The sequence below is a fragment of the Carettochelys insculpta genome, chromosome 2 (genome assembly GCF_033958435.1).
Source record: "Carettochelys insculpta isolate YL-2023 chromosome 2, ASM3395843v1, whole genome shotgun sequence".
Taxonomy (NCBI): Eukaryota; Metazoa; Chordata; order Testudines; family Carettochelyidae; genus Carettochelys; species Carettochelys insculpta.
This window is the reverse complement of record NC_134138.1, coordinates 213,589,868-213,604,344: the sequence shown is the minus strand read 5'-3', so window position 1 is coordinate 213,604,344 and position 14,477 is coordinate 213,589,868. Positions and strand designations below refer to the sequence as shown.

General features: G+C 43.6%; 1 protein-coding gene across 4 annotated transcripts in view; it reads left to right on the top strand.

Annotated features, from left to right (window-relative positions):
- The first annotated feature begins 143 nt into the window (after positions 1 to 143).
- PLEKHA8 (pleckstrin homology domain containing A8) overlaps positions 144 to 14,477 on the top strand; it is a 38,504-nt gene continuing 24,170 nt past the window's right edge. For 3 of the 4 annotated variants that reach the window (XR_012644041.1, XM_074984546.1, XM_074984548.1), the window contains exons 1-3: positions 144 to 377; positions 9,517 to 9,633; positions 11,297 to 11,452. Coding sequence is in view for 3 of the 4 variants with exons in the window: in XM_074984546.1 (XP_074840647.1) it covers positions 338 to 377; positions 9,517 to 9,633; positions 11,297 to 11,452 (313 nt within the window). In the remaining variant the exon portion in view is untranslated. Of the gene's footprint in view, positions 378 to 764; positions 894 to 9,516; positions 9,634 to 11,296; positions 11,453 to 14,477 lie in introns of those variants that run through there. The other variant, XM_074984547.1, reaches the window with a different exon arrangement.

The window sequence follows — 14,477 nt, the reverse complement described above, 5'->3', positions numbered from 1 at the left end:
GCGTCCTGATTGGTTCCCGGAAGCCACCGGCCTTTGGGCGTTCTATCGACTGCCTAGCCGACTTGGTGCATGCTAGTCACGTGCGGGTGGGGCCGCAGGCGGCTGAACCATCCCGCCCTGGCCTTGGGGTTGTGAGGCGGCGCCTGGGGATGCGGAAGCCGAGCCTGTGATTGTGCGCGGGGCAGGGAAGCTGTGTCTGAAACGAGCTCCAGGATGGCCCTGGGCGTCGGTGGTTCTGCGGAGGGGCGCAGGGGGCGGCTGAAGGCTTAAAAGGGCCTGGGGCGGGGAGGGAGCTCCCTTGGCCCGAGCAGAGCTGGATGGGGGGGGACTTGCCATCATGGAGGGGGTGCTGTACAAATGGACCAACTATCTGAGCGGTGAGTGCCTTTCCCCTCTTCCCCCAGCCCTGCGAGAGGCGCCTGCCCGGGGGAGCCTGGGCCGGGGGCGTTGTTCACCCTGGACGCGATCCTGTAGGTGTGGGAGTTGCTGCGTCGGCAAAGGCTTATGATGGAGCCTGGTAACTTTTGGCCGTAGGCTCCTTGGGAGAGTTAGACTCGCCGCTCCCACTGCATCGGGGTAAGCGAGCCGTGGCACCTCCCAGAGTCTGGGTGTTGTCAAACCCCGAAGCTGGCATGTGCCTCCCTCCGCACCCAGTTTGCCTCTCAGCCGGTGCAAGAACAGAAACATAAGAGGCCCCCGGGTCTTGCCAACTCCAGCAGTGTTGCAGACACCCCTAGACTGCATTGCATTTATGGAGCCGAAGCGTACCTCCTCCACCATGGAAAATCTGAGCACTGGGACATCCTGGCTCTTGGGAAGCCTTCTGTTTCTAATGCAAAAATACAAAACAAGTTTAGCTACTTTATGGCGCCGAAACTAATTAATCTTGATAGGTAAGGTTGTCAGTTGCGTGTTGTTAATATGAGACTGTTTTCTTAGCATACCTGTTCCACCTGCTCTCCTGATAGTATCATCTTCAGTGTTCGTCATAATATGAAGTGGGTTTTTGCCCACGAAAGCTTATGCTCCAAAATATCTGTTAGTCTATAAGGTGCCACAGGACTTCTTGTTAGTCTTAATATTAAGCAGTAGTACTCACCTGCATTTGCCAGCTGATTCTTGCTCTTTTTGCAGTGTTGAACAACTCCTGGCCTGGTTGCCCAGAGATGGAAAAAATAAGGGGCAGACAGCCTTGGTAATAAGGAACTTGGCAACCCTCTCTTTTGTTACAACAGCACGAGTGATGTAAAGTTAGGCAAAATTACACCCAGGAGTGCAACCTCTGCATAAGTCAGGGTTTTACTGTACTTGATTTGGTGATTCTGTCTCCTCCATGTTTGGTTTTATGACGAGCAATCCCATTCCAGGCAGCCAAACCCCCACATTGCTTTAAGGGATGCAGAGAGAAAGCTACATGCTGAATTTGGTGGTCCTAGCTCCTACCATTTCAGGGGATTTTATGATCAAATGGATAAACTGTCTAAAATACATAGTAGATGAAAGGACACATGCTGTCTATAAATTGCTAACCCCAAACATTAAAAAATCATGACTCAGGCCCTTAAAAATCATAAGCCTGATTTGAGAATCTCTGGGCTTTTTCGAATGTTAGCTTTGGATTATTTTTATTTTCTTTCTTGGTTTTGAGCTTTTAGGGCCACATTTTGTAGCATTTTCTTACAGCGATTAGGGCCAAGCACTTTGTATACATCCATCCCTCAATTTACGAACTTCTGATTTTTTATGAATTTTTGCTACAACAAACCATGTAAATTTATACCTGTTTTTCAGTTTATAATCACTTTTCACTACAACAAAGATCCATCCTTTGCGCATCCATGGTACAACCAGTGCTCCATTGGCAGCTCCGTTTTCGATTTATGAATTTTCACCTTACAGTCAGTTTTCCTTGAGCGAGTTATGTTTGTAAATCAAGGGATAGGTGTATATGTTTTTAAAAAGGCTTTTGTATTCGGGTTTCTCCGAGACCTTTGACTTTAAGAAAAACTCCAAATGACATGACATTCACAATGGAATTATGGGAGTTGACAGCATAAGTTCTGTCTACAAAGTTAAATTTTGAGGATCACAAATGTGAGGGGTGGGCGGAATGGAGCCAGATTTTTGCATTGCTTGGGACACGTTAAGGTCTATAATTTAACTTTTTGTGTGCTGTAAGAGCTGCTGCACTTGTTTACTTTGTGTGTCATGGAATGTGGGGAAAGAGGTCCAAAACTTGCAGTGCTCTAGTAGGTTCCATTTGCTAGATCTTTGCTTTCATGTACAGGTTGAAACTCTCTAATATGGAACTCTGTTGTTGGCAAGATCCATAATCAATCATGATTTTTGTTAGCTGGACAGCCACTTGTCATGGCTGTGGCCAAGTTTCTGGTGGTTCCATAAAGTTTGTTTGCAGCCACCAGTCCTGTCTTTCAGTGTTCTGTACTGTTGTTTAGCTCTAATTTACCCTCTAAATGTCATCTGAGAGCCCAGTAAGTAGTGGAAAAGTTAATACTGTGCTAGACAATATTAACCACCTATGGTATGGCATATTCTCTTGTTCAGCACTGGTCTGGTCCTCAGGGTCTTACATGTGGGAGAGGTTCAACCTGTACTTTGACATTAAAGAGACAGAATATTTTAATGCACTCTGACCAACCACACTTGGTTATGTGTTTAGGAAACCAAAACAAAAACATGGCTGGATTTTCTTATAATGGACCCAGGTTTTTACAGTGCTTACATTTTGGGATGGGTCAGGATTTGCATTTTTCGGTGCAAGTAAGACTTGTTCTCTGTTTTGATGGGATTTGTGGCCAAAAATCTGCAGGAACTATTGGAATTCAGCTAGATCCAGACTTATTTTAAAAAAATAAAATCTCACTGAAACACACCTTCATCAGAATCCCCTTTCATAAAGGGAGATGCTTTGAAAATCTCAAAAAGATGAGGGTATCTCTCTTCTCCAGCTGTGTAAGATTTAGCAGGACTGAATACCCAATGTCCCTAGACAACTGTGATGGATGGTGATATAATTACCATTTACTGTGAAGTATAAATAGGCCAAAGGGAAGTGCATGCTGAAGGCTCAGAGTTGACTCCTTTAATTATGTAGGTAATAGCTTGGTATTTTCTAGTGTTCTTCATTCAGATTCATTTACGTTCAGCCCCTGAATATTAGAAGGGCTGATCGGCTCACCAGAGTCTTCATGTATTGACATGAAGATTAAAAAATGTAATTCTAATTTGGAGATGACAAACAAAGATTACATGTACTGGCCCCCCCCCCCCCCAAATTCTGTATTATCTCTGTCTAGTCTCTTGAATTATACGTGCGATAGTTTCCACCATTTCACTTGGGAAAGCTATGCACCAGTCTAATGTTTACTGTTGGATCTTTTCTTGGTAGGTGAATGTTCCCTTAATACAATTTTATAACTCTTATACCTTATTGTGCTGACCTTAAATTGTCTCTCTTTCTTTGATATGTTATGTCATACAGATACTTGCTATGGTTAGGCATACTGTACTGTATCATGTATAGCTGTCTTTTTCAATCTTGGAGTCATTCCCTCCAATAGATGTTATGGCTGTTCTTTGTTTGTCAGATTCTAATATGCAAAGACCTAAAACTGAACAACTAATTTCAGACTGAATATAAAACTCTATTTTTTTTTTCTGTCTAATATCCCCATATGGCATTGGAGTTTGCATCTTAATAAAGTCACTTTTTCAGTGAAAACTGCAAAGAGTGGTAACTTAGAGGCAGATTCTAACACACAGGCTAAAATTTTCAGAAGTGTTTCTTTGTTTGGGTTCTAGGGACTGAGTTTTCAGTTAATATTGTCCTCTGAAAACTGAGCCACCTTTGCTTGCACAAATGAAGGCGCCCATGCTTGAAGTGTCGCCTTAGTGAATAATTTGTCTCATCTCTGCCTTCATTTCCTTTGTGCTGTCCTATAGAATTGGGAGGAGGTGGCTTTTGGGGAGCTGGAAGTATGCAGCTCGGCTGGAAGTATAGTGTTTCAGATATAGCTGCTACAGGTTGAACTTTTCTAGTCTAGCGTACTCTCATCTGGCATCGGCCATGGTCCAGCATGATTTTAGTAAGCCTGCAGACCACTTATCATGAGTGTAGCCAAGTTTTCCGTAGTCGCATAATATTTGTTTACAGCCACTAGTCCTGGCTCTCAGTGTTCTGTGCTGTTATTTATCTCTAATTTATCTCAATGGCTACATCTGCACTAGCCCAAATTTGCATGGCCATTTCGAAGATTTGGGCTAGTGTAGACACGGCCAATGGCTTCTGGGGCCCAGTAAGCAATGGAAGTGTTGGTAATGCTGCTAGACAATATTGACCTTCTATAGTTTGGTAAATTCTCTCGCTCAGCACTGGTCAGGTCCTGACGCTGCTGGACTAAAGAGGTTCAATCCGTACTAAGTTTAGATCTCAACATGGGTTACTAATTTCAGATTTAATTTTGAACAGATTTATTTTTAAACATACACCTTATTTAATTTTAATTTTTTTAAATAAGCAGTCTTTGTCTATCCTGTTAGCCTTCTTTCCCTGTGAGGATCCCAAAGCAGTATGCCAACACTAATGAATTTTATGCCCAGCACCATCTCTGTAAGAGCACTTTGAAATATTATTCTTGCTTTACAGATGACGAAATTGGGGTGCACAAAAGTGTCACTTGTGTTGCAGGTCTTGGCAGTTCTAAATCTGATCTCAGAATTGAAATAGAAGATTTTTTTAATCCTATGCTTTCGCCACTATTCATACTTCTATACAAGAAAAATGTCTTAGTAGGCATACCCTTTGCCTCCATTGAAGACCGGCTGCTCATGCTATTGATTAGGGCTGTCAAGTGATTAAAAATTTAGTTGTGATTAATTGTGAGATTAAAAATTTTAATCACGCTGTTAAACAATAATTTATTTTTAAAAACTTCAGCCTTTATCACTATAGGATAAAACTCTAATCAATACAATGAAAGAGAGAAAGCATATTTAAATAATTTGTAAAATAAGCTGCTTTCTCACTATTTGTATTTCTGATATTACCAGTGGCAAAAAAAATAGTCTAAGATACATTCCATTGTTTAAGAGGGGTAGCCATGTTAGTCTGTATGCACAAAAACAATGAGCGGTCCTGTGGCACCTTATAGACTAACCAATGTATTTTTTTTTATGCTCCAATAAATCTGGAAATATTTCCAGGTCTGAAGAAGTGGGACTGCCCCACGAAAGCTCATGACCTAATAAATTAGTCTGTTAGTCTTTAAAGTGCTACATGACTGCTTTTTTGGTCTGTGAAGACAAACACTAACACGGCTACATCTCTGTAACTATTCAATAAATCTGTTAGTCTGTAAGGTGCCACGGGGCTTCTCATTGTGATTCCACTGTTTAATATAGAAGGGACTTTGCTATTATTGGTTTGGATTTTTTTTTTCTTGCACACACTCGCTCTCTCTTGACTGCATTTTTAAGAGGTAGCAATGGTTAAGTAGCTATAAGGGGTCAAAAGGGAATCACAATCTCTGTTCAAACACTGTTCAAGACTCTGACAATGGCTCATATCCCTCTGTCTGATCTGACTTGTTTTCTCCTCTTTTGATACCTACTATTGATAATGGGCCATTTCCACCTTGCTGAATAGACCTTGTCAGCTCTGGCCCTCCCTTCTTCTGGGACCCCACTCTTTAAATACCTCTCTGAAACCACGCCCCCCCATGCGTCCGATGAAGCAGGTTTTTGCCCACGAAAGCTTATGCTCCAAAATATCTGTTAGTCTATAAGGTGCCACAAGACTTCTTGTCTTCAAACACGTAAACCTAAAGAAGAAAGATATGAAAACCCTAGTGAATAATGCAGTTTTTTAATATTGAATTACCCCACGCTCTTCCTCACTGCAGCTCTCAAGGAGACCGTGTGATAGATTAGCCCTCAATCTTCCAACTAGTCCTATTTTTTTTCTATTTATAATTTTCATGCACATATTCTCTCACAACAACCAACTTCTGTGTTGGAGGCTCCAGTGCCTGGTGCCTGCTATTGCTTTTGCTTGTGACATGTGTCATGGCACTGTTTTATTTAAAAACAAATGATATGGTAAAACATAAAGGGCTTTGGAATCTTCAGCACTGAAATCGTATGAAAAGTATTTTGTGTACTTTTCAATAGTTTTCCATTGAGCATCAGTCCACAACCCTTCTTCATTAATTAATCTGCCACTTTCTGCTTCCCCAGACAGGGGAGGCACAGCTGGCCCAACCCCAACTGTGTAGCTGGAAACTTCATTTCTCCCTTACCCAGGGCGAGGGTGACTTGTTTTTGCAGGATGCCTTTTGGATCACGCAGGAAATGCAAAGTGAGCTGCTGATTGATATGCTAAAGGTTGGGTGCTTATGAGGCTGCAGCTGTCACTCTCAGCTGGTGGTGCAGGCAGCATTCAGTTTGCAGAGCAGACACCAGTGCCCTCTGGCCTCAGCTTGCCCAGTCTTCTTTCTGCCCCAAGCTGCCTCTGTTGGCCAGAGGAGAACCATGTGGTGATGACTTGGTGTAGGCGGGCAGGAAAGCAAGCTTAGCCCAGTTAAGCTCCTCTCTCCCACAGCCTGCTGGGTTGGGATCTGGGCTGCCCCTCATGTTATGTTGCAGGCATGTTTCTGCACCCAGACACAGGTACACCCACAGCTGCCCTCAGGGTATGTTTTATAAATATGCAAATATACCTATCTCATGGAGATGGAAGGGATCTCAAGATGTCCTTGAGTCCAGTCCCCTGCCCTATTGGCAAAACCAAGCACCATACCTGACAGATTCCGCTCCCCGAAATCTGTTTGGCCCAGACCTCTAGATAGCTTCCATAAGGACTGAACTCAAAACCCTGGGTTTACAAGGCTAATGCTCAAACCACTGTGTTATCCCTCCTCTGCCTGTAGGTGGCAGACATGGCTCCAGGGCTTTGCATGGTGACAGTATTCTCTGGGTGGGTAAATGCAGAGGAATAACAAGGGTGCTGCTCTTAGTCTGACTCCTCTTGAGTCAGGTGCTGGGAAGTGTAAAAAAGCAGAGCTGTCAATTAAGGTGCATTAATTTTTTTTAACGCATTAAGTCTGTGCTGTGTTGATTGTGGCCTTTAACGTGAGTTAATTGAGAACGTAACTATGGATCCCACCAGGGCATCAGTTGATGCCAAAAGAGAGATGTTCTGTAAGCGACAGCTGCCACTTGAGGCTCCAGGAGTGAGCCAGGCTTTGGTACAGACAGCCAACATGTGTGGCATTGCCAAAGATCCTCCTCCACTCCTCAGTGCAGATATCATCTTTGTTTCCTCTTCTGTTGCTTTCTTCAATACAGTAAGGCTGTGTCTTCACTACTGCGACCCTTCGAAAGAAGATACTCCGAAAAACTTCCTTCAAAAGATCGCATCCACATGCAAAAAGTGGCTGGAAAGATCAGTCTGCTCTTTTGATAGAGAGCATCCACACAGCCCCTGCTCTTTCAAAAGAACAGGCCAGGGATCAAAAAGTCCAGTGCGATGAGGACCACTCTTTCAAAGGAAGGGCCCCTACAGCATCTCCACACACTTGTTTTCAAAAGAAGCTTTCAGAAGAAGACTCTCTTCCTCATCTGGGAAAGGAAGAGGGCTGCTAGGGAAAAAAAGGGCCACATTCTTTTGATTTTGGTTGATTTTGGCATTTTGTGTGTGGTTGCTATGTGGATTATTTTGAAAAGGGCCGTTTCTCAAAAAAAAAAAAAAAAAAAAAAAAAAAATCTTGTTAGTGTATATGCAGCCTAATACTGCCTCAGTCGCATCTGGACCAACCACTGCACAACTGTCATCCAGCCCTGCCTGTTGTGTAGATATTCATCTTAAGTTGCACTGTGCCATCAGCTCAGAGGTGGTGGCGATACAGAATTGAATGTCATTGTATGGAATAAACAGTGCAGCTCATTAAGAGCAGGTGGGATGATGGACATCTAAAATACGCCGCATAGGAAACCTTGGCACATAAGACTAACATTGCTCTGAGACCACGAAAGGGCATGGAGCGTCACCACACCAGTATCTGTGCAGTCCTGCTATGGTACAAAAGGGTGTGCGTGTGTTTTTTTTCAAGTAAAATTAAAAAAAACAAAACAAAAACCCAAGGTTGAATATAAATGGCAAGACTTCTTAAAAGTATCTCATAATTCCTGTGTAATTGTTATGCTCATTATCTAGAATACAGGTGACACCTCCCTGGGCTGGCACCGTGGGGATCTGACACATCCTGAACCAGGGAATTTGCCAGAGGAGGGGAAATCCTCTGCCTCTGGTCCCCCAGCCTGCTGCCCCTCCCTGCTGCCAGCTCTACTTTGCCCCCTCTGGCCCCCCTACTTCCACCCCCCCAGCACTCCCCTCCCTCCATCTCCGCCTCTGACCCCTGCTAGGCTGACACTGGCCCCAACAACACCCAGGCTGCCAGCTGCAGCCACGAACACTGGCTCCAGCCTCGGCAGGGCTGCCGAACAGACCAACGGGTGCTGGCTCCAGTCCCACCCAGACTGTTGCCTCTGGACTGGAGACCCGCGTTCCCTGTAAGCTGAGCACTTGGGCAGCTGCCAAGGAGAGATTCAGGTGCCACCCAGCTGTTTAGCAAAGCACCCACAGGGGACAGCGTGTGTTTCTATTGGTGATGCTCCTGTCTTGGTGGACAGAACAAATTTTATTCTGCCCATGGATGGAAAAAAATTAGAGGGACATTGCTGGGGTATGAGCCCCACCAGGCTCTCCTGCCCAGGGCCCTTGTGCCCCCATCACTGGGCTCCACCTGGCAGTCCAGTCCAACCTGGGGCTCTCTGGTCCAATAACATCTGTGGTCCTACCAGATCAAGAATGTTGCCAGACCAGAGAATCCTGGTTTTGGGAGGTGCAACCCGTACTATGGAAACTTCAGCAATCAACGTAATTTTTATGCCCTTTGATCTCAGTCTATGTGGAGTGGACCTACACATCTGTGCTTTTACCTGTAGTTTTAGGATTCAGGGCTCGTTGTGAACTTATTGGAATTCATATTAGTGTTTGTCTACGAATGCAGTTTAAACAGTTTTTCATGGGCACTTTCGCTTGTGCATCAGGGTTTTTTGTTTTTTTGTTTTTGTTTTTAACAATGTTATAGCAGGAGATGTCTTAAGTTCCTCAGTCAAGAATACTAGTTTGTCTGTCTCTTAATACTCAGCAAGGGATGATAAGTTCTTCCACTAAAAGTTCTCATCTCACCGTTGCGTTGCCTCACAAATCCATCTAGGCTATAGGAAAGGCCTGTAATTGTTGCCAAAAGCAGCTGTTGTAAAGCTCAGTAAAAATTTCTGTGGAAATAAGCATTAAGCTTTAATTGTCTTGAGTATCACTTTTGTGGAGGGGCTTTACTTGTATAGATTCTCACAGGAAACCCATGTAGTTGAACTAAAGGTGTGTGTTCTATGAAAGATTAAATCACTGAGAAATGTGGTTTTACTTTTCAGGCTGGCAGCCTCGGTGGTTTCTTCTCTGTGGAGGTATCTTGTCATATTACGATTCTCAGGAAGATGCCTGGAAGGGTTGTAAAGGAAGCATCCAGATGGCCGTGTGTGAAATTCAAGGTAACTAAGGAACTTCAGAACCTTCTGCACAAAATTCGTCCAATAAATGCCTTACTTCCTTATAAACAACAAGAAGTTGTGGGGCACCTTTATAGACTAACAGATTTTTTGGAGCATAAGCTTTCGTGGGCAAAGACCCACTTCGTCAGATGCCCACGGAAGCCTGTGCTCCAAAAAATCTGTTAGTCTGTAAGGTGCCCCAGGACTTCTTGTTGTTTTTGCAGATACAGACTAACAGGACTACCCCTGTGATACTTACTCCCTTATTCTTCTTAGATACAATTTCTGTGATCTGACAGGTCCCATTTTACTGTGGCTTTCCTCTTATACTTCTATACTACATTGTGAATATAACCTCTGTTAAAATTTAAAATAACTAAGTAAAAACATAATAGTCTAGGAACTGTAAACATCTGGTATCATAGGCATGCTGCGTGGTGGCGTCACAGTTTAATTTCTTTAGTGAACCATGGTGTGTAAGGGATCACAGGTCCAGCTAACCCTTCCCTGGCATAGAACTAAAGCAAGAAAATCCACTCAAGTGGGCCTTATTTATGAAAGTTCATGACCTAAAAAACAGATTAGTGATAATAAAAGTAAGGTGACCTTGAACCTCTTTATCCTGGCAACCCTGGGAAATGGGATCTGCGGGGTCAGGGAGGGTACTGTGGGGTCTGGGTGTGAGAGGAATGGGGTGGGATGCTTACCTGGCGCCCCACTCCTGGGGGCATGCATGGCTCCCCATCCCACACTGCTTCCAGGCATCACCCCTTGCTTCTAAAAGCCTCTGGGAAAATACAGCTCTACATTGCCCATCCCCCAGCTCGGGGGAGGAGGAAGAGCGGGGAGGGAGAGTGGGAGTGCACCGAGCTGCTTCCTACTCTGTGCTGCAGGTGCTTCTGTATTAGGGACACCTGGAGTATGGAAGTTCAAGTGTGTGAGTGTAGACAGGAAAACTCAAAGATGGACAGAGATTACTTTCTCAGAAAAGGAGTCTCAGTTAGTACTGTGTAATCTACAAAACGATCTTTCACAGGAAGGAGAGTTTTTCCTCCCTTTTCATTGACTGTTCCACACCTGTCTAAATCACAGGAACATACTATACACATTCCCCACTTCCATTTTTTTTCTCTCCCTCCTTTTGTTTTGCAATTCTCTCTCGTTATATTGTAGCCATCCTGGGTCCAGTTAGACATGACTGGGAGTTCAATGTTACTTTTTTTTTTTTCCCCTCTTTGACCATGTCTACACTAGCCCCAAACTTCAAAATGGCCATTTGTGTGGCCATTTCGAAGTTTGGGGCTAGTGTAGACATAGCCTTTGTTAGTGAAGTGTAAGGGATTCCTGTTCCATGGCTTGAAACGTTCCTTCCCCCAAAGACTGACAATTTAAATTCACAACATATTAGGTTGGAAAGTTTTTTGACTGATCACTGTTGATAATTCTATTCACCGTGCAAGGTGCTAACTTTCAAATGTGATGTGACCTCTAGATTTCCCCAGAAATTTCCAAGAGTCCCAGTGTTGGTGGCGGCAGCGGTGGTGGTGTTGCTGCAAAGTTAAGCTGGGTTGGCTGAGTGGGTGTGTGGGAAAGCATGCATTGTAATGTAGGGTTTTGACTCAAAGGATGTCTAATTCAATGTCTTAATCCGTGTTGCTCCTAGTTCACCCTGCAGATAATACTCGGATGGATCTAATTATTCCTGGAGAGCAGTACTTCTATCTGAAAGCCAGTAATGCAGCTGAGAGGCAAAAGTGGCTGGTTGCGCTGGGAACCGCTAAGGCCTGCCTGACGGACAGTAGGACGCAGAGAGAAAAAGGCAAGACTGTTCTCTCAGAGCTGTATGTCTCTGGCATTTCTAGCCTTTCTGAACAGCACATTAGTTCCTTGGTTCTTTGTCTCCCCATCTTTTTCTAGGAGTTTTGCAACTAGAAATGGCAAAATCTGTTCTGGAGCCAAAGTATCCAACTTGGGCAGCAGGCTTTTGGCATGTCCTGAAAATCAGGCCTAATCAGAGATGTTGACGCTAACTGTGTGGTTTTGAAAATTTTAGGCTTGGTTTGTTTTAAATTATGAAAAACTCATTCCTTTGGCTATAACATACTTCAGAGACCCTGTAACAATTAATTAGGGAACACAGACTTCACAAAGAAAGTCTTAAACATTGGTGTACCCACACACGCCTGCACGCATGAGACTCACAGATCTAGGGGGGGAAAATCAGTTCCCTCCCGCCATGTCCTCACCACACCTGAGAGTTTTTTGGGACTGAGATCTGCTCCTGTTCCATCTATGCAGAGACACACCCTTTTGTCTCTGCAGCAAGTTCCTCTTACTTACTCAGAGTGACCATGGCTCATCTCCCTTAGAGATGAGCCAAGTGGAAGAACCTGAATGGCAAATTACCTTTTGTAATGTGTGTCTCTTCTCTCTTGGCAGTCACTCAATAATGAGTAGGACGTCTTCATGTCATCTTTCTATTTGTGAATCCATTGATGGCTGATCAGCTCAGTTCTGGAGCTGCAGATTTTAGCACAGAAGGGGCAGGGGTTGGTAGCTGTTGGAGGGGCACAGGGAAGATTTTGACGCTCTTTTCTTCTTCTCCACCTCTCCTCTTCTGCCCTGTGGCAGGACCTCTTGCAGTGCTCCACCTCCTCATGGGTTAATGTTCTCCACTGGGAATGGTCTTGGGCAAGGTTCTACGGAGCGTCAATGCTGGTGCTGCACGTTTGCATGTGTGCCTTCATCATTTCCTTATGTCACTTCTGCTGGCCCCCAGTGCTCCTCCATCCTTCCTCCAACTTGGGAAACAGAATCTGTTTTGGGAGGGGTTGATCAGACATCTGAATTACGTAACCAGTCCAGTGAAGTTGTTGATCAATGATAATGGCTTCAATGCTGGTCATGTTCCACTCTTCCAGGACGCTCATGTTCATGCACCTATCCAACCAAGAGATATTCAGGTTTCTCCTGAGGCAGCATTAATGATATTGTTCAGGTGCCTTCAAATGATGCTTGCATGTTGTCCAGGTTTCACATGCATATAGTAGCATTGGAACAACCACTGCACGGTATACAAGGTGTTTTGTTTTGGGATAGACGTCCCAGTTCTCAGAGACCTTTTGTCTCAGGCGGGCGAAAGCAAAGCTTGCGTGGCTCAGATGATGCTGGATTTCCATATCAATGTTGACTTTAGTGGGAAGGTGATTTCCATGATATGGGAAGTGCTCCACATTTTCCAGCAGTTCTGCATTGACTTCAGTAGAAGGTACATGAGATTTACTCCAGGTGTCTTTTTAGTCCTTGGTTCACAGTGTCAAGTTTGCATATGAATTCTAGCCCAGCAGTTTCTTGTTCCATCCTTTGGCAAAAAAAATTTTTAAAAACAGAAACTGCTGAGCTGGAATCCATATATGAATTTGACATCCTGAACCAAGGACTAAACAGACACTTGTACTCACATTACAATAGGTGATCTCCCATTGGAGTTGAGCCAGGTCCGCACTAATTTAATTAGCACTGATGTCACACTCCAATCTTTGTATTCCTTCCTATTCTTTTTTCTCATCTGCATCTGTGGAAGTGACTTGTATCTCACAAAATTTTATGCCCTACCACCATAATACATTTGTTAGTCTTTAAAGGACCACCAGACTCCTTATTTTGGTTGGAACAGACTAACAAGGCTATTAGCCCTCTGAATCCAGTCTTGGTGATGATTCTTTCCTGCCCATGCCCTTGTTGAATAGAGGGTGGGAAAGCAGAATCATTAGCAAGTCAATAATTGTTGGCAGCCATCTGGATGACTCTTCTTGTGTTAACTCTCTATAAGGTGAGAAACTTTCCTTCATCTCTGATCTTCCTGGGCATCCCATCAGGCTGAGGGATACACTAGTTCAGACTGGTTCTATCGATGTGATGTCTAGCACATTAGCCACAAGTGACTATTTGTCCAATTAAGCGTGGCTAGTTGGCTTAAACAATACATTTTCAGAATAATGTGGCTAGTTTTGCTATAGCAGTGATTTACTGCTTTAGAACTGGTTGCATACAGTGGCTGTAAACACAAGACACAGAGTCAAGTACAAAATGCAGGGTCTCCTCTACAATGCAAGTTTACAATAGTGACCTGTTAGCCAGCGTGTATAGGATATACACAGTCACACATCAATAGTATTATGCACATGGTGTTAATATGGTGTAAGTGTGGGGTAAGCATGCTACCTTGTCTTATACTTACTCTTGACTCACTTGTAAGAATCCCCCAGTGCCTTGTAACTAACAGTACAACTCAGCATTTAATATAGGAAAACTGTCAAAGGCAAGGTCTGTAAGTGAACAGGTAAGAAATGCATTCGTGGCCCTTTTAGTTCAGAATGCTGTGTTCAAAACAAAGAGTAAGAGGGGACCAACATGCCACCAAAAACAAACAAATGAAAAACACCAAGGTAATTGGGGCCTAATATTTTCATATTAGTCTTGGGGGATATGCATAGTGCCTTTTATTTATAATCAGGACTAATGTAAATAGAGAGAGGTTTGGAGTGTGTTTTGGAAACATACTTTCTGCATAAGGTAAAATGAAAATGTTGCAAGAGCCCACTTCTCAGAAGGATTGGAGATATATTCTCTCTCTTTCCTGTACTGGACTATTTCGTCTATAGATGATAAATTTGTAATTTGGTTTCTTCAACCTTTTTAATACTGAACCCCAACTGTAGTCAAAACTAATTGGCCGTACATTTTAGTCAAAAGAAATGATGCAAAATAAAAGGAAACTCACAGGTTGACATTGTCCTAAGGTGAAATATTTGTAGTGCATTTGCAGAACTAGAAATTCTTTC